The sequence below is a fragment of the Trichechus manatus genome, unplaced genomic scaffold (genome assembly GCF_000243295.1).
Source record: "Trichechus manatus latirostris isolate Lorelei unplaced genomic scaffold, TriManLat1.0 scaffold00149, whole genome shotgun sequence".
In the NCBI taxonomy this organism is placed as follows: domain Eukaryota; kingdom Metazoa; phylum Chordata; class Mammalia; order Sirenia; family Trichechidae; genus Trichechus; species Trichechus manatus.
Window position 1 is genome coordinate 3,286,741 of NW_004444085.1, and position 20,645 is coordinate 3,307,385.

Here is a 20,645-nt window from a genome sequence, read left to right on the forward strand (position 1 = left end):
CAAAATGAAAAGAATCAGTGTCCTTCATAAAATTCCAAATTATCTCAATATATAATTTGTGGGACAATCCTCCTATGACCATTCAGCCTTACCTTTTGTTTTGAGCTGGCCCTTACTCAGTTCTGCTCCATCAATTCCTTGTCCTTCAGCAGCTAAACGTTCATTAAGAGTATCGATTTCTCTACGCACTAGAAATAAAAAATTTGTTTTCAAGAGTGTAAATTACAAACTTTTTGTTTCAATATACTCACCACTTGGAAAACCTGAGCATATAAAAATGTTATATATTAATGCTGTTTAAAACTAGTGTTGTCAAAAACATGAATCATATTCTAATAAAGAAGACCACGGTTCTCTAAAAATATAATCCATAACAAGTATTAAAAAGACAAACACTCAATTTTGGACTACGTTCTCATCTAAAATATTAGGAATAAAAGAATAAATCATTTTTATTATTAAAAAGAGAAAATAACAAGATAACATTCCAAAAATAAAACTCATCCTACATTATGGAAGATATTATGTTCTCAGGGTTCTCAAGCTGGGGGTGCGGGTAGGGGCTGTCCTGCAGTTCAATATAATTAGTTTTCTTTATATTTTAGCATACACATTTAAGAACATAATTCAGATAGTCTCTGTAATTCAATGAAGGATTTACAGTCTAGCTGAGAATACTGCAATTGGGGAAAAAGACATACAATAATAAAATGTAACTATTAATATATGGCACCAAGTGAGGATTCTCAATAACAAAGATTAAAAATTCACGGAGAACACGGTGCCCTAGACAGATGCTTCATGCCATCCCTCTGCAGCAAAGACCTGAAACCTAAGTAAAACAGATAAAAACATCAATCCTAGAACCCTAAGCATCAAATGAAGGGATAAGGAAGTAGATCAAACACCAAACGGAAGAAGAAATTGAAGGAAAACAAGAACGAGGAGAGACACAGAGTGGAAGGCCCCTGCCAACTGACATGGCACAGTGTTGCCATCTTGGAACATCGCCAGCAATGACCCCAGACAAGGAGTACAGGAAGGCAACTTCACACAGCCTCCAACAGGAAATAAAGTACCTGGTAACCAGAGAAACACACTTTCTCATCCTTCACATTTCTGGTGAGTAGAAGCAACAAAACCCCCATTCCAACAGCCCCCATTGCCAGGTCCAAAAACGAGATTTCCCCAGGGCCTGCCCTACCCTCAACTGCCACATGGCTTTTTTTCCCCTCTTTCTTCCTTTCCTTTTTTTTTTTTCTTCGCTCTTTCTTCTTTTTCTTTCTTCCCCCTACCTAGCCCCATATGCCACCAACTGCGCAGTTGCACCAGTCCCTGGCACGCCACCACAGCTAGAGAACCATTGGCCCGCCACTGCCCTGGGTCCTAACTGTCCTGCCAGCCCCTATAGCAATGCTGCAGCTAGACTGTCTCTGGCACCCAGTCCTGTTGCTGCACTGGGCCCACACCGCCCCTCCCAGCACTAGACCAGAAGCTCAGTGTGTGAAGCAAGCCCGTACCACACCACATCTGATATCCTTGCCCATCTGACAAAGAGCTATGACCGCTCCCACACCACTGGACCAACAGATGGAGGTAGACAGTGCCTGCCCAGTCCGCCCTCAGCCACCTCGCCAAACCAGTGTACAGCGAAGCAGGCTTGCCCTGCCTGCTGCTGCCCTGCACACCCAGAAAAGGTGGTGAGAGTTATCATGCCCACAGACAAGCAAGCAGTAAAGCATGCATGGCCAACTCACCTTGACATATCAAAACAAAACAAAACAGCAGGGCAAAACAAATGAACATACAGTCAATAAAAAAAGAAAATAACACCTGAATATCTTGGAGAAAGTAGACAATAACAAAACATATAAAAAGCAGAACAAGAGGACTTCAGCAAGTGACCAAAATAAAGAATCAGATAACCTCCTGGTAGAAGAAAAGGCAATGGAACTACCTGATAAGGGTTTCAAAAGATTAATATGTAGAGCTCTCCAAAAGATTAGGAAAGAGATCAAGGAAAAAACAGACAAAACCAAAGAATAGACAAAATCATGGAAAACACAAAAAAGAAATAGAAGAATTCAGGAAAATAATACAAGAAAAAACATCAAAATAAATAATTAGAAATAACAAAAACAGCAACTAAAAATCCAAAAGATAAACAACAAAATTCAGAAATGGACAACTTAAGAGAAGGTTTTAGGAGCAAATTTGAAACATGGAAGACAGAATCTGCGAGATTGAAGACAAATCCATGGACGTTACCTTGTTTGAGCAAAAATCTAAGAAAAGAATGAAGAAAAAGAAGAAAACCTAAGAATTATGTGGGACACAATCAAGAGCAGATATTGGTGTGTGATCAGAGTTCCAGAACGGGCAGAAAATGGAAAACAAAGAGAAGATTGTTGAAGATTTACTGGCAGAAAAATCCCCAAATATTATAAAAGACAAACAGCTGACCATTCAAGAGCTCAACAAACCCCATAAGAAAGTCACCAAGATATATCAAAATCACACTTGACAAAACCAAAGACAAAGAAAGAATCCTGAGAGCAGCTCAGTAAAACTGAACGCTGATTATTTGGCAGAAACTATGTAGGCAAGAAGGCAATGCAATGACATATATAAAACCATAAAAGATAAAAACTACCAACCAAGAATAATATATTCTGCAAAACTCTCTTGAATATAATGGTGAAATTAGGATATTTCCAGATAAACAGTAATTAAAGAAATCTGTAAAAACCAAACCAAACAAACAAGAAATATTAAAGGAAGTCCTTCAGTTAGAGAACCAACAACATCAGACAACAACCGGACTCAAGGATACAGAACAGCATCAGCCAGATACCAACCTAAGGAAAGACCTCTCAATAATAAAACAAAGCTGACAGACAACAGGGAACAGAGATATCAATCTGTAAATGATGATAACGTCAAAACAATAAAAGTATAGAACTTTCAAATGATGAGGAAGTCAAGGCAATAGCAAATAATAAAAGACTGGTTCAAACTTAGGAAGTTAAGGGTAAATTTCAAAGTAACCAAAGCAAGTCAACAAACCTACTCATCAAAATAAAAAAGAAGTAAAACATAAAGACTCACTGAACACAAAAACTATAATAACAAAAGAAAAGAAAACCCACAAACAAAAGGAACTCAGCACAGGAAAGTAAGAGAAACAAACAAAATGTCAGAAGTACAAAAAAAAAAAGCAATAATATGACAGCAATAATCTCAACCCATTGATAATCACACAGAATGTAAATGGCTTAAATGCACCCATAAAAAGACAGAGTGGCAGAATGAATAAACAAAAAAATACAGCCCATCAATATGCTGTCTACAGAGACACACCTTAGACACAGAGACAAAAATACATCAAAAATCAAGGGATAAAAAAATATACGTAAATCAAATAGTAACCAGAAAGAAGGAGTGGCAATACTAATCTCAGATAAAACAGATTTTAAGGCAAAATCCACCATAAAAGACAAGGACGTTATATGATGATTAAAGAGACAATCCACCAAGAAGACATAACACTAACAAATATGCACTCAACGACAAGGCTCCAAAATACATAAAATAAACTCTAACAGCACTGAAAAGATAAATAGTTCACAATAACAGTATGAGACTTCAACACACCACTCTTGGTAAAGAACATGACATCTGAAATAAACTCATCAAAGATTCAGAAGATCTAAACACCACAATCAACCAACTTGACCTCATAAACATATACAGAACACTCCACCCAACACCAGCAAAGTACACATTATTTTCCAACGCACATGGAATACTCCCCAGAACAGACCACATCTTATGCCAAAAAGCAACCCTCAATAAAATCCAGAACATCGAAATAATACAAAGCATTCTTTCTAATCACAAAGCCATAAAAGTAGAAATCAATAACAGGAGAAGCAAAGAAAAAAAAACCAAATACATGGAAACTGAATAACACCTTACTTAATAACAACTGAATAATATAAGAAATCAAAGAGGAAATCAAAAACTTCCTAGAATCAAATGAGAATGAAAACACATCATACCAACACCTCCGGGACACAGCAAAGCGAGCGCTCAGAGGTCAGTTTATAGCAGTAAACGTACACATTAAAAAAAAAAAGAAAAAAAAAAGAATGGGCCAAAATCAGAACATTAGCCCTACAGACTGAACAAACAGAAAAAGAACAGCAAAAGAAGCCCACAGTCACCGAAAGAAAGGAAATAATAAAGATTGGAGCAGAAATAAATGAAACAGGGAACAGAAAAACGATAGGAAGAATCAATAAGATCAAAAGTTGGTTCTTTGAAATGATCAACAAAATTCAGAAACCACTGCCCAAACTGACAAAAGAAAAACAGGAGAGGAAACAAAAAATCCAAATAAGAAATGAGATGGGGGAACATTACAACAGATCCAACTGAAATAAAATGAATCATAACAAAACACTATGAAAAACTGTACTCCAACAAATTTGAGAAAATACACTACAAATACACTACCTACTTAAACTAATAAAAACTCAAATAGAAAATCTGAACAGACCCATAATAAGAGAAGAGTTCAAAGAAGTAATAAAAAACTCCCAACAACAAAAAACTACTCGTTCAGATAGTTACACAGGAGAATTCTACCAAACTATCAGAGAAGAGCACAAGCCAGTACTACTCAAACTATTTCAGAGAGTAGAAAAGGAAGGACTACTACCGAATTCATTCTCTGAAGGCAGCATAACCCTGATACCAAAGCCAGGCAAGACACCACAAAAAAAGAAAATTACAGACCAGTATCTCTCAAGAATATAGATACAAAAGTTCTCAAAATACTAGCCAATAGAATTCAGCATCATATTAAAAAAAAACACCATAAACAAGTAGGATTCATACCAGTAATGCAAGGATGGTTCAATGTTAGAAAATTAATCAACGTAATCCACCACATAAATAAAACAAAAGAATCACATGATCATCTCAATCAATGCAGAAAAGGCATTTGATAAAGTCCAATACCCATTCCTGATAACAACTCTCAATGAAATAGGAATGGAAGGGAAATTTCTTAACAGAATAAAAGGCTTCTAGACAAAACCAACGGCCAACATCATTCTTAATGGAGAGAGGCTGAAAACAGGAACAAGGCAAGGATGTCCTTTACTACCACTCCTATTTAACATTGTGCTGGAAGTCCTAGCTAGGGCAATAAGGCAAGAAAAAAAAATTAAAAGGCATCCGTAATGGAAAGGAAGAAGTAAAACTATCCCTATTTGCAGATCGTATGATCCTATACGTGGAGAACCTCAAAGATTCCACAAGAAAACTACCAGAACTAATAGATTCAGCAGAGTAGCAGGATGCATGATCAACACACAGTAATCAGTTGGATTCCAGTACACCAAAAAAGAGAACTTCAAAAAGGAAATCAAGAAAACAATACCACTCATAATAATCCCTAAAAAGATAAAATACTTGAGAATAAATTAAACTAGACATTCAGGCGGCCAACAGACACATGAGGAAATGCTCAACATCATTAACCATTAGAGAAATGCAAATCAAACCTACAATGATATACTATCTCAGCCCGACATTACCAGTACTCATCAAAAAAAGAGAAAATAACAAATGTTGGAGAGGTTGTGGGGTGATTCTAACTCTTATGCCCTGCTGGTGGGAATGTGAAACAGTACAACCACTTTGGAAAACAATATGGTGCCTCATTAAAAACCTAGAAACAGAAATACCATATGATCCAGCAATCCCACTCGTAGGAATATACCCTAGAGAAATCAGAGCAGTCACACGAACAGACATACATACACCCACGTTCACTGCAGCATTATTCACAATATCAAAAAGATGGAAACAACCTAAGTGTCCATCAACAGATGAATGGATAAACAAATTATGATACATATACACAATGGAATACTACACAAAGACAAAGAACAATGATGAATCCATGTAACATCTCACAACATGGAAGAATCTAGACGGTATTACACTGAGTGAAATAAGTCAATCATCAATATTGTATGAGACCAGTATTATAAAAACTCAAGAAAATGTTTACACACAGAAAAAAACAATCTTTGATGGTTAAGAGGGAGGGGAGAGATGGGGAGGGGAAATCACCAACTAGAGATCAGACAAGTGTTAACTTTGGTGAAAGGAAAGACAACACACAACATACGGGAAGTCAGCACAACTTGACCAAGGCAAAGTCATAGACGCTTCCCAGACACATCCAAACACCTTGAGGAACCGAGTTACTGCGGCTGAGGGCTGGGGACCATGGCCTCAGGAGACATCCAGGTCAACTGGCATAACATAGTTTATAAAGAAAATGTTCTACATCTTACTTTGGTGAGTATCGTCTGGGGTCTTAAAAGCTTTTGAGCAGCCATCTAAGATAAATCTATTGGTCCCATCCTGTCTGGAGCAAAGGAGAATGAAGAAAGCCAAAGACATAAGGGAAACATTAGTCCAAAGGACTAAAAGACCACAGGAACCACAGCCTCCACTAGCCTGAGCCCAGAAGAACTAGACGGTGTCCAGCTACCACTGACTGCTCTGACAGGGATCACAACAGAGGGTCCCAGACAGAGTGGGAGAAAATGTAGAACTAAAATTCAAATTCACAAAAAAGACCAGACTTACTGGTCCAACAGAGACTGGAGGAACTCCCGAGACTATGGGCCCTAGACACCCTGCTAACTCAGAAGTGAAGCCACTCCCAAGTCCACCTTTCAGCCAAAGATTAGACAGCCCTGTCATGGATTGAATTGTGTCCCCCAAAAATATCCGTCGGCACAGTATTGTATGACTGTGTACCATTTTGTAATCTGATGTGATTTCCTTATGTGTTGTAAATTCAATCACTATGATGTAATGAAATGGATTAGTGACAGTTATACTGATGAGGTCTACAAGATTAGATAGTGTCTTAAGCCAATCTTTTTTGAGATATGAAAGACAGAAGTGAGCAGAGAAACATGGGAACCTCATACCATCAAGAAAGCAGTACCAGCAGCAGAGCACATCCTTTAGACCTCAGGTTCCTGCGCAGAGAAGCTCCCAGACCAAGGGGAGACTGATGACATGGACCTTCCTCCAGAGCCGACAGAAAAAGCGTTCCCTTGGAGCTGACCCCCTAAATTTGGACTTGTAGCCTACTGGACTGTAAGAGAATAAACTTCTCAGCGTTAAAGCCATCCACTTGTGGTATCTCTGTTATAGCAGCACTAGATGACTAAGACAAGGCCTATAAAACAAACAATAACATACATGAAGAACATGCCTCTTAGTCAAATCAAGTCTACAAGACCAAATGGGCAACGCCTTCCCCAAAGCAAAGAGGAGAAGGCTGGAAGGGACAGGAAAACTGGATGAATATACACGGAGAACCTATGGTGTAAAGGGAAAGGGGGAGAGTGCTGACACATTGTGGGATTCCCACCAACTTCACAAAACCATTTGTTTATAAATTTTTGAATTAGAAAAACTAATTTGTGTGTAAACTTTCACCTAAAGCATAGTTAAAAAAAGAAAAATTCAAGGAAACTTCTCAAACGTTAATAGGAATTACAGAATTATAGGAGAAAAAAAAGAAGAAGGATAAAAAGGAAGGTCATCAAGTATATAGAATAGAATGAGCAAAGATACTAGAAGGAACGTGAAACTAACACTGTTGATCAGCTTCTGGGCATCAGGCCCTGTATTACAAGCCTGGAATATCAGTGTTGCTATCCCTGTTGTAGAGATAAGGAAATAAGAGACTCAGCAAGGTTAAGTAACTAGTCCAAGGACACAAAGCTAATGAAGTGATGAAGCTGGGACCTGATCTGCACTGCACACAAATCTACCCAGTTTTAAAGCCAATGTTCTTGCCACTGTAGTATGCAGCCTCCCACTATTATAGCAGATCTTTTCAGGGTGTAATGAAAAGGCTGGTCTAGGTGAAAGGGTCTGAGTGAAAGAATAGAATGAGATAAGGTTAAAAAGACAGGTGAAAGGCAAAAGGCTGTAAATGTCATCCAGTCTAAGCAATTTTGACTATATATTATAAGCAGGAGGAAGCTACCAAAACTTTTGAGTAGCTAATAAGGCAAACTCAAAAGTACCTTCTAATTAACATTAGTAATTCTTAACCCTAGAGTTTCTTGAGCGAACCACGTGAATTCATTAAAAATAAGACTTTAGATTTCAGTGGAAACTCAGTAAGTAATACTTTAGCTGTTAAAACTCTGACACTTAAAGAAACAAAATAAAATTAGAGGCAGTACATGTTACCTAATTTTTATTTTATAAAAACTTGGAATAGTTTCTCCCTCTATAAATATTTAAAGTAGACTTAGAAGAAAGAGAATCCAATACTAAAACATTGAATATTACAAAAAGTGAAGTTTAAATGACACAGAATTACATTTTCTTCACTACTGTTCCAACCACATCAGTTCGTTCTAGGATGAAAAATATTTTAATAATGTAAATCCTCTGTGTTATTATTCAATTTTTGGAATCAACTTATAGATAAAGCACGATAGTCACATTTGCATAATGTCAATTTTATACTCCTGTAAAATAACAAAAATTGGAAAGTTACAACTGGAGCAGCAAGCGGGATAAAAAAGGATGCGTTTATTTCCTAACAATTCAGTGAAGCATTACTATATATGATCTAAAGTTGATAAATCTAAAAATGAAACCTTATTTAAATTTATAAAAATAATCACCAGAACTAAAAGCAAAGAATGCAGAAGATATCTTCCTTCAAAGTGTGGGACAGGGTGGGCAGAAAGGAAATGGTAGAGATATTTTTTCTGTTTATACTGTTGAGTTAGTTTAGTTTTGTTTTTAAGCATATGTCACCATTACTTAAAAAAAAAAAAAACACTAAAACAAAGCACTTAATTAACCCAAAATTCTTTTGATTTACCTTTAACTAATAGCTGAAACAAGTAATACTTAGTATTTTAGCAAATTTTCAAATTATATAATGAAGAAAAACAGAATCAAATTTTTCTCAATTTACAGTACACTTGGTATATAAAAAATTACAAGGTGAATTTATTTTTTATAAAATCATAATTCACACTGGTAGGTGTGGTAGGCAGAATAATGATTCTCCCAAAAATGGTTCTGCCCTGACCAGTGAAAATATGTTGCCTTACATGGGAAAAGGGACTTTGCAGTGAGATTAAGCTTAAGGACCTTGAGATGCGGGGAGTTTCCTGGATTATCCAGATGGGCCCAATTCAATCACATGAGTGCTTATGAGTGGAAAAGGAAAGTGGAAGAGTGGTTCAGATATGTGTGAAAGGATAAGAACTCGACCCACTGTTGCTGTCTTTGAAGATGGAGGATGGGGTCCATGAGCTAAGGAACATGGCAGTCTCTAGAAGCTGGAAATGGCCCTCAGCTTATAAACTGCAAGAAAATGGGGATCTCTGTCCTACAACCACAAGGAACTGAATTCTGCCAACAATCCAAATAAGCAGGAAATGGATTTTCCACTAAACCCTCCAAGAAAAAGCACAGCTCTGCCAACATCTTAACTTTAGTCATGTAAGACCCATACCAGACTTCTGAGCTACAGAACTGTAAGATGATAAATTTATGTTGTTTTAAGCCACTAGATTTGTTACGGCAGAATAGAAAACTAATATAGTAGCTGCATACCCACCCACAAATCTGACTCAAAGATTTCTATGAATAAGTAAAAAATTACAAAAGTATATTCAGAAAGGAGATACTTACATTCTAAGTTTTCAATATAAAGGTTTTCAAATTCTCTTTCTATTTGACCAAACAGTTCCAACAGTGTACTACGAACCGAGGAAGGCAATTTAGAATCCTATAGAAAAGGAAGATTATATTTACAATAATAACTTAGACACCAACCACCAATATACTTTTTTGACAAGTAAATTATAATTTACCCTAAATTCTTATACCATTACATAGCTTATTTCTTATATATAAAATGCAAAGAATTTAAAATTTCAAATTTCTACAAAGAAAAACTATAACCATATTTTATAATTTGGCTACCTAGTGCAATATGGGATTTACGAATAAACACTTCTTCAAAGTAATACAAATCTTCCTTTTATAAGGAAGGAAATAAGCCTACCTTATTTAAAAACTCCAAATTTATAGGGAAGGAAGGCAGTTTCATAAATAAAATTACATTATAAAGTCTTTTTAAATTCTATTATCTGGTCTTATGAAAGTATTTTAACATGCTAATGGAACCCATCTTTATAGAGTCCTCATGTTTCACTGTGCTTTAAGCACAAATAAACTGGATATTTCCTATAACACTACTTAATACCTACAAGACTAAGTTGTGAAGAGGAAAAAAGAAATATCTCATCTATCAGATCAAAATCTCTATTAGTTAAAATGAAAATATGAATGTTTAAGTTCCCCAATTGTGCCACATTCTTCATACCTGCATGGCTGGGCACGTGCTTTCTCATCCTCTAATCTCCAGTGTCTATCTAAAAAGTCATGGGAAGTTAATGGGAAGAAGCAACATCTCAGTTGAATTTTTTAAGTATGGTCAAATGAGTTAGCAGCACCGAAAATGTTCACAAAACATTTACTTTTCCTGGACACTGCTAATAAGCAGGAAATACACAGTCTATATTCTATTCTAATCTCATTAGTATTTTGTCCCCCCACTGTATTCAGAATAATTTTCAAAGTTCTCAACAAACATCTCTAAAAATGTTTTAATACTTAACTACTGTCACTGTAATTTTCTAAGTGCCTTTTCAAATTTATATACAGCACAAACTTTCTTATGTTTAGTGAGCTGCAAATTAAAAAAATATATAAAATGTTTATTATAAATTCATTCTCAGATTAACTTCTTAGGAAGACAAAAATTTTAGAGAAAAAATGATCTCAAGCGATACAAGCATTTTAGCAATATGAGTTTGAAATAATCACAGAATTTTAAATTAAATTTTAGGGGCCAGTTTAAAAAAAGAATACACACACATATACACACACATACACACACAGGGTTGCCATGAATCAGAATCAACCTGACAGCAACTTACAACATATATAACTAAATAAATATCTATACAGATACATATACACACACATATACACACACCCACACACATATATAAATATATAAATATAAATAAATACATACACACATATATAAATATATAGTGGAGCTCTGGTGGCACAGTGATTAAGAGCTCCGCTGTTAACCAAAAGGTGGGCAGTTCGAATCCACCAGCTGCTCCTTGGAAACCCTATGGAGCAGTTCTACTCTGTCCTATAGGGTTTGCTATGAGTCGCAGCTAAGGGTTTGGTTTGGTGTGTGTGTATATATATATATACACATATATACACATATACTCATATATATATACACATATACACACACACACATACACACACGTATATATAGGAGCCCTGGTGGTGCAGTGGTTAAAGCACTTGGCTGCTAACCAAAAGGTTGGCAGTTCGACCCCACCAGCTGCTCCAAGGGAGAAAAATGTGGCAGTCTGCTTCTGTAAAGATTTACAGCCTTGGAAACCTACAGGGCAGTTCTGCTCTGTCCTATAGGGTCACTATGAGTCAGAATTAACTGGATGGCAGTCGGTTTGGTTTGTGTGTCTGTGTGTGTGTCTCTGTGTGTGTGTGTGTGTGTGTGCGTGTGTGTGTGGCAGTCTCTAGAAGATATATATATATATATTTATTCACTGGTTTAAAAATTGAATCTGGTAGCAATCAGTAATACAGAATCTCCCAATTTCCCTCTAAAATACCAATGTAGAAACATGAAGAAAAAAATGAAAATTAAAACTAAATCATTATGGGAGGAAATTCCAACAAGATATAAGGGATTTGAATAAGAATCAAAATCATTTTTTAACATACTCTACCCTGCCTTGCAGTCTTTATATTCTACTTCCTCTCTATGGAACATTCTTCCCTCACCCTCTCATTTAGTTAATCCCTCCTCATTGTTCTTTTCTCAGCTTAAGTGTCACTTCCTTAGGGAAGCCTTTCTCACCTTCCACACAAAGTCAAATCTACTCTTACACTTAACCCAATCCTACTCACTTATATCCATGTTTTAAGATGCTTATTATCCAGGAACTAAAATGCTGCATTTACTTATGGAAAACAAAGCTAAGATGTCAACATTAACCTCACTTTATAAAATAATCAAGAAACTAAACATAAAGTGAAATGAGAACTTTTCCACTAGAGGGCGAGTTGAGCCAAACAGAAGTACTTACAAAATTGCTTTTCAACCTTTTTTAATAATACTACTTTTTGATGCCATTAAATTTCACAGACCCTGAAATGACAGGTGTTGAAATTTTAGTACCTCTTGAGAAAACTTGTGATAAAAAAAGCTACTATAAATTCAGTGAAGCTTTTGAATAAGTTTGCATTTCATCACACCACATTTACATACATCTGAAAAACTACAGTACATAAACAGAAAAATTTTTTCAGGCTACAGTCAATCCTTGGTACATATATAGATTCAACAATAGACCTCTCATCATTGCATTAGTCAGTGCTTTCTAAAATACTTCATATTTATGAATCTAAGACATAAAATTTAAACCTACCAGAACTTCTCATCCACGCTGATCTTCACTCTCTTCTTTTTTTTTTGAACATTTTTTAACATTGTTCCTCAACAACTGAAAGAGCATTCCTATCTACTTTGTCTAGAAAGTCATCACTCCTATCATTCAATTCAACTCTGTCTGCAGTCCACTACTCCTAATGCTTACAACCTTCCACTTATACCTACCATGCCAACTGCTTGGATCAAAACACATGTATCATTATCTTCTCCCTCTTGCTTCTGAACTAAGGAAAACCACTGTCACACAGACCACTCATAGAAACATGCTGATTGGTCCAACTGCAAATAAGTTTATTCATTCAACAAATAAGCACTGTCTAGGAAATGTCGCCAACACAAAGATGTATGCCATAGGAGAGCTACCACATAGTGGGTTGTTTAAGTTGAGAGAATTTTGAACTACCTTTATAACGGGTTGCTATGAGTTACAATTAGATACTTGTTTTACATCACAATAGAGAACTGGCACTAAAGAAGGCCAAGAAAATAAGAACGCATTTACCTGATCGGAAAGTTACTGCTAGAATCTGCTAGCAAAGGAGATTGTGAAACTTTCACTATTAGAAATGTAAGTAAATCTAAAAACTAAAAAAACTTATTTCAGACTGTTTACCTACACTGTCCAATACAGTGGTCACTACTCACAACTGACTATTTAAATGTAAATGCAAATTAATTAAAATTTCAGCTTCTCGGTCATACTAGCCACATTTCATTTGCTCAACAGCCATAGGTGGTTAGTGATTACAGCATCAGGTAGCAAATACAGAATATTTCCATCATCACAGAAGTTCTATGGAACAGTTCTGGTTTAGACATTCACTTTACAAAGAATATCAAAGATATTTTGAAGGCTCCTTAAATCTATTATTTTATTTCCAATATTAAATTAAAATTTAATCATTTCATATAGAGAACAGAAACGTATTTGTTTATTCATTCATTTATTCAATACATAATAAATGAACTCTAGTTGAAGATCTACTATGTACCAGGATGGGTTAGGTTCTGAATGTATACTACTGTTCTTGTAAAGATCACATCCTAGAAGTTCAAAGAGATAAAAAGTTCCTGACATAAAGTTATCTGTATGGTTCCAATAAGCTCTAATTATCGTATGAGTCAACTTTTCAAATTTAAGTCTTATTTTCCAATAATATTATAGCTTACGAATTAGTTCCAATTGTGAAAGAAAGGTTACAAATTTAGTTTATATATATGTATATTGTAATACATATACATAAATATATATACATAGATATAGTTATAATTTATTTTAATATAACGTATTTTTGTCTAGGCTTCACAATAATATTCTTTAAAAATTCTAACATTTTCATCATCTCTAAAGGAATTCACTAGAAAAAGTATAAGCAAAACTTATCTTTATCAACAAAATATTCACTCTTAGTATTAAAGGAAGCAACAAATTATTGGAAAGATATATAATACAATAAAAAACAGTAGATGGCACACTCACTGCAGCAGAGACAGGGACAGAGCCAAGTAAAGTTATCAAAAGATCTGATTTTAAAAACTCTTCAGAAAACAAGAGATAATTAAAATTATCTATGGTGCTCTTCTTGAGATTATCAAAGACAAAAAAAAAAAACCCTAAAACTGTACTATCAATTAGCCTGTACAAAGAATAAAAACTAATCCAAACTGTCCCACCACACTCTTTTTTACCAAGTATGATAAATAAAGGTTAATCTAGGAACCTAATTCTATCTCTGTGTATGTTGTTGTATTTGACAGTAATTTTAATGGTTCTGGGGTTTTGTTGTTGTTGTTTAGGGGATATTTTTGATAACCCAAACCTTTTGTTTTACTTTGGAGACCTATATAAATTTGGCTATTTTTATAACATGATAAATATGATCAGCATCTTTTAAATAAGACACTGATAGATACTGACTTACTTGTCCTTCTAACATTTCTCTTGGAAGTCCCGTCCTTTCCTGTTCTGAGCTGTTAGTTCTTCTTATAGAAAGGCTATGTGATTTGCGTTTTTGTTTTGCTTGGCGAGCAGCTGAACAACTTCCGCTTTCTGTGGGCATTACTTCTAGAAGATAATGTCCTGGACACTCCTGCAATAAGCTAAACAAGAGCAGGAAAAACAAGTATTTTATTTCTGATATAGCAACTTGACATAAAGGAAAAATATTGTACAAGATAATTATTGTTTTAATTACAAACTTCCTTAACATTAACTATATAATTTAGAACATGACAAATTAGAGGCCACAGCCTTTGTTAAAGAAGTAATTTTTACCAAATTTCATTAATACATTTTAAAAATCAAATAACTTAAAGAAGAGCTTAAAATGAAAAACAACTGTCCCATAACCCAACTTTCCCCAGGCTCAGCCTACTCTCTCCCCAAAAAAACAAAAACCAAACCCACTGCCATTGAGTGAAGTCCAACTCATAGCAACACTATAGGATGGAAGAGAACTGCTCCACAGGATTTCCGAGGAGCAGCTGGTAGATTCAAACTGCCAACCTTTTGGTTAGCAGCCTGAGCTCTTAACCACTGTGCCACCAGGGCTCCACTCCCAGAAGGGAATCAATTTTAACTGTATACTCTAGACTAGATTCTACAGTGGTGCTGTCCAAGAGAAACATAATGCAAGTCACATATGTAATTTTATATTTTCTAGTAGTCACATTAAAAAAAGTAAAAACAGGTAAAATTAATTTTAATGATTTAACCCAAAACATATAAAATATTATCATTTTAACATAAAATGAACATAAAAACATTAATGAGATAGCTAATACTCATTTTTATACTAAATCTTCAAAATCCAGTGCATATTTTTATACTCACAGCACATCTCAATTCAGACTAGCAACATCTCAAGTGCTCAGCAGTCACATGGATTAGTGGCTACCATTTAAGGACAGTTCTAAAAGTTATTACTCAAATCTGCAAATTAAATATAAACATTCTGATTTATCCATTTTGGACATTACGTACTCATGTCCTACTATTATCTATCCTTCCTCCCAATATAATTATATGACTACATTAATGTAATTATAAGTAATATATTTACACATTTTATTTTCTCTCTTTGACTATACATTTATCCATTTGGGACATTACCTACTAATTTTTTGCTATTATCAGTTATTCCTTCTCCCTATATAATTATATCACTATGGTAGTTGCCATGCAGTAAATTACTTAATATGGCTCTTCTAGCCATAGTCGTTGTAACTCCCATCAAATGACTGAGTGGGACTAGGCAAATCTGGTGCTTGTGTTTCACCAAGGGAATTGGCTAGCTTCTAATAATGTAAATAAGGTGCATGGCACCCTTGTGGGGGTAAACCATAAAAATAAGGTGTATGGAACCCTAAAGAGGGGATTGGTCAGTTTTGCCATCCTGCTAAGCTTAAAAGAGAGCCAATCTTAGAAAAGAGGGGGACCTCACTATAATCAAGAAAGAAGAGTCAGGAGTGGAATGCATCCTTTGGACCTAGGATCCCTGAGCTGAGAATCTCTTGGACCCAGAAGAGAGAGGAGAGACTACTGTAACATTAGAGACAGTGAGAAAGAGTGGCAGAGAAACGGCAGCAGCAAAGGCAACAGAACCAGGAGACCAGCACGAGACAGCATGGTGGGCTTCCCAGCCCATGGAATGAGAGAGCTGAGCGCCTTCAGTCATGTGGTCTCCTGGCAGAGTAGGGTGTCTCTGGGCACTTGGTGGCAGAGCTCGGCTCACAGACCCACTGAGCAAGAGAGGTGAGCGCCTTAGCGCCAAGGCTTACTGGGGGAGTGGGGTGCCTCAGGGCACTTATCTGCAGAGCTGAAAGAGCTTTATAACCCTTGCCTGAGCAAGGCAGAGGCCAGACTGGCCCAAGGGGCTGAGGGGCTGAGGGCCAGAGAGAGGCGTGCCTGTGGGCATGGCTGAAAAGAAGCTGCCCTAATCGAAGAACTGTATCCTGAGCATTCCTGAATCTGAATTGTAAGGTGTTACTTCCCTAAAAAAAACCCATAACTGAGTATGGTCTGTGAGTTCTGTGGTCATTTCAACAAATTATCAAACCTAGCAGAGAAGTAGAGAGTGTCATGGGAGGGACAGTTGGTGTCAGAATCGGAAAAAAGGTTGGAGAGAGGAGATATGTCTGACCGCCACCTCATAGGACTCAGCCCTGGGCTACTGACCTTGATTCTCCTTCCTGCTTGTGAAGTCACACAAGGAGGTCAGACTATGCCTCTGCCACCCCATTTTTACACTAGTTTACACAGTTTAAATAATATATTTATATATTATGTTTCTTCTTCAACTACCGACAGTACCTTTCCATCATCTCCAAACACTCCCCACCTTTGAAAGACAGGCTAAAAATGTCCCTTACCTTTTCTTGAGCCTTCCCCCATGTCTTAGTTATCTAGAGCTGTTGTAACAGAAATACCACAAGTGGATGGCTTTAACATCTATTCTCTCAGTCTAGGAGGCTAGAAATCCGAATTCAAGGTGCCAGCTCCAGGGGAAGGCTTTCTCTCTCTTATTGGCTCTAGGGGAAGGTCCTTGTCATCAATCTTCGCTTGGTTTAGGAGTGTCTCAGTGCAGGAACCCCGGGTCCAAAGGATGTGCACTGCTCCCAGCTCTGTTTTCTTGGTGATGACAAGGACCTTTCTCCAGAGCCGACAGAGAGAGAAGGCCTTCCCCTGGAGCTGGCACCCTGAATTCACACTTCTAGCCTATTAGACTGTGAGAGAATAAACTTCCATTTGTTAAAGCCCTTCACTTATGGTATTTCTGTTATAGCAGCACTAGATAACTAGGACACCCCATAACTATCCATCTCCCATTTTTTATCTATACTTTGTCAAGGCTAATTATCTATATTTTATCCTTGCATAAGATATGTAATATACAGGTTCAAAGAGTTTATACAGTGTTAACACCACTATGATTATGGAAATATTATAATAAACAATTCACTACCAAAGAAACATTTCTTATACATCTTTTACTCCCTTGAAATGTGATTATCTTTGTTATCTTGCATTACATGCCTTTACTCCATCCGTCATGTCCTCCAACTTCTCAAAGATAATAGGTTTTCGATTCTTCCCTTCCTTTTGTCTATGTTCTTCCTTCTTTAATCTCTCCATCTTCCCACTCCAGGCTCAAAGATTTGTTTTCTAGGTCTGCTAAACACTTAATTTCCTGGGACTTTTCTTTACTTCTCCTGAGTTGAATCTATTATTTCCTAGACCCCATGCAATTCTCTTTCTCAGTCTGCTCACCAACTCTGCTGCAGGATATCCACCAGTGACTTCCTAAGAAAGAGTGTATGAGAAGTTAGCATTCCAAATATATGCATTTCTTAAAATGTTTTAAATTTGGTCACACACTTGTTTGATTGTTAAAGTAAATACAGATTTCCAGGTTGAAAAAATCAATTGCACTCGATACTTCAAAGGAATTACTCAACTGTCTTCTAGAATCCAGAGTCAGCTGATGAGAAGTCTGATGGCAGTATAAGTGTCTGTCATTGCTTTGTAGACAACCTGTTCTATTTCACTTTGCCCTTCACCCTCCCAAATGTTTGCTATCTTCTCTTTACTCCTGCTGTCCTGAATCTTCAGTGACATGTCCAGAGGTGCTTCTTTACTTCATTCCTTCTGCTACTCACTTGATGGCCCATTTCAATCTGGAAATCCAGGTCTCCCTTCAGTTCTGGGAAATTTTCATACTATATATCTGAAAATGTCTTTCCTTCATCCTATTATTCTCTTACTGGAATTCTTCTTAGAAAAGGTATTAAGAGCTGTTGGACTGATCTTTATTTTTTGTCATAAATTCTATTTTCTGTCTTTTGATTTTGCAGTCTGGGCAACTGTATCTATTACCTATTTTCTTTTCTTCTTCTTTTTTTTGGTGATGGGGAGGGGTGAGTGGCAAATAATTTCAGTTTCCAAAGAGTTTTCAATGTTCTCCAAGAATTTTTTTCTCATAATATCCTGTTGTTTTGTGGTTATGGTGCCATCTCAAACTTCACTGACTACAATGATTAGTTGTTTTTTTTTTTTTAAGTTTTCTTTTGTTCCCAAAATTATCTATTTCCTTCAGCATCACTTTTTCTGTTTAGCTTGGTCTCTCTTTTTTCATGTACTCTTTCCTAAACTATCTGGTTACCTTTGCTTATTTGTTCACATTTAAGAATAAGACAGTAGAAAAAATGACAGAAGATCTTTAAGTGATGGGCAGGACTCGTTGACTGGAAAGCTCTACTTTGGGGGAAAAGGCAACACTGACAGAATCTGTTGATTGGAAACTGGCTTTGAGACAGAAAGCAAGAAATGGGTCATTATGCTGGAAGACTTGTAAATACCAGAATTTCGAGGGCTTATTCTGGAGAGTCAACTCTCCATGCAGTTGTTCTCCTCACCCAATTCATTCAATTTCTTTGCAATAGAGCCTTTTCCCCCCTTGGTTTTGGTTTGGAGCCCTGGTGGCACAGTGCTTAAGAGCTAGGCTGCTAACCAAAAGGTCTGCAGTTCGAATCCACTAGCCTCTCCTTAGAAATCATGTGGGGCAGTTCTACTGTGCTATACGGTCGCTATGAGTTGGGATCAACTCAACAACAGTGAGTTTGGGCTTGGTTTTAGTTTTGGTTCAAGAACCCTCCAAAACTCATATGTACATGTCATAGTTTGAATTATGTCCCCCCAAAAATGTGTGTATCAATTTGGCTAGGCCATGATTCCTGGTACTGTATGATTTTCCTGTATGTTGTAAATCCTGCCTCTATGATGTTAATGAGGGAGGATGGGTGGCAGTTGTGTTAGTAAGGCAGGACTCAGTCTACAAGATTGGATTGTATCCTGCGGCAATGTCTTAAGATATAAAAGACAGAAGTGAGCAGAGAGACGGGGGGACCTCATACCATCAAGAAAGGAGTGCCGGGAGCAGAGCATGTCCTTTGGACTGGGGTCCCTGTGCCGAGAAGCTCCTAGTCCGGGGGAACACTGAAGAGAAGAAGGCCTACAGAGAGAAAAAGCCTTCCCCTGGAGTTGATGCCCTGAATTTGGACTTTTAGCCTACTTTCACTGTGAGGAAATAAACTTCTCTTCATTAAAACCATCCACTTGTGGTATTTCTGTTGTAGCAGCACTAGACGACTAAGACAGAATCTGGTACCAACAGAATGGGGTGCTGCTCTAACAGATACCTAAAATGTGGAAGCAGTTTTAAAACTGTGAATGGATAGATGTGCAGCAGTGACAGAGGACCAGCAGCAGCAGAGAACCTACAGCAGCAGGGAAGCGGCAATGGCAGAGAATCAACAGCAGCAGAAGCAAGAGACCAGTGTGAGACAGCACCGGAACCAACCCATGGAGCGAGAGAGCTGAGTGCCTGTGCGCCGGAGGCTTCCTGGCGGAGTGGGGTGCCTCTGGGCACTTATCAGTAGAGCTAGGCTTGCCAACCCATGGAGCAAGGGAGCTGAGTGCCTACATGCGGGAGGCTTCCTGGAGGAGTGAGGTGCCTCCGGGCACCTATACTGGTGGAGCTACAGAGCTTTGGAACACTTGCCCCAGCAGGGCAGATGCGGGCATGAGGCCCGAGGGCCAAGAGGCCACAGGAAGCAGAAGCTGAAGAGACAAGGGACACAAGAAGCTGAGCTGCCTTGGTCTCAAACGGTATGGCCATGACCTCAGGGGTTTCAAAGGGTGGAGCCATGGCCTCTGGTGTTTCTAAGGTGGAGCTGTCACTCCAACGGAGTAGGAGAATGGTGTGCCTAAAGCCAAGGGAACAGAGTTGCTGTCCCAGTGGGCCTGGAAGGCGGAGCTGAAGCCGAGGGCCAGGGGCCTCCACTCTAAATCCAGAGACTGTGGCCAATACCTAGAGTCTGGAGGGCAGGGCTATTGTGTAAATTGTCTCAGAGAACTGATTATTTTCAAAGCCTTGAGGGCTAATGTAATGTGTTCTGCTAGCTTGCTTGGTGCCTGTTATGCCTTCTTTCCCTG

At 37.4% G+C, this 20,645-nt stretch overlaps 1 protein-coding gene across 15 annotated transcripts in view; it reads right to left on the bottom strand.

The window, feature by feature from the left end:
• Window positions 1–20,645, bottom strand: part of WDR37 (WD repeat domain 37) — a 138,400-nt gene that overhangs the window by 86,727 nt on the left and 31,028 nt on the right. For 11 of the 15 annotated variants that reach the window (XR_002825560.1, XM_023740139.1, XM_023740135.1 and 8 more), the window contains 3 exons: window positions 14,575–14,752; window positions 9,772–9,868; window positions 93–188 (listed from right to left, as the gene is read on the bottom strand). Coding sequence is in view for 14 of the 15 variants with exons in the window: in XM_023740135.1 (XP_023595903.1) it covers window positions 93–188; window positions 9,772–9,868; window positions 14,575–14,752 (371 nt within the window). In the remaining variant the exon portion in view is untranslated. Of the gene's footprint in view, window positions 1–92; window positions 189–9,771; window positions 9,869–10,468; window positions 10,518–12,287; window positions 12,350–14,574; window positions 14,753–15,485; window positions 15,586–20,645 lie in introns of those variants that run through there. The other 4 variants (XM_023740148.1, XM_023740143.1, XM_023740147.1 and 1 more) reach the window with 4 other exon arrangements.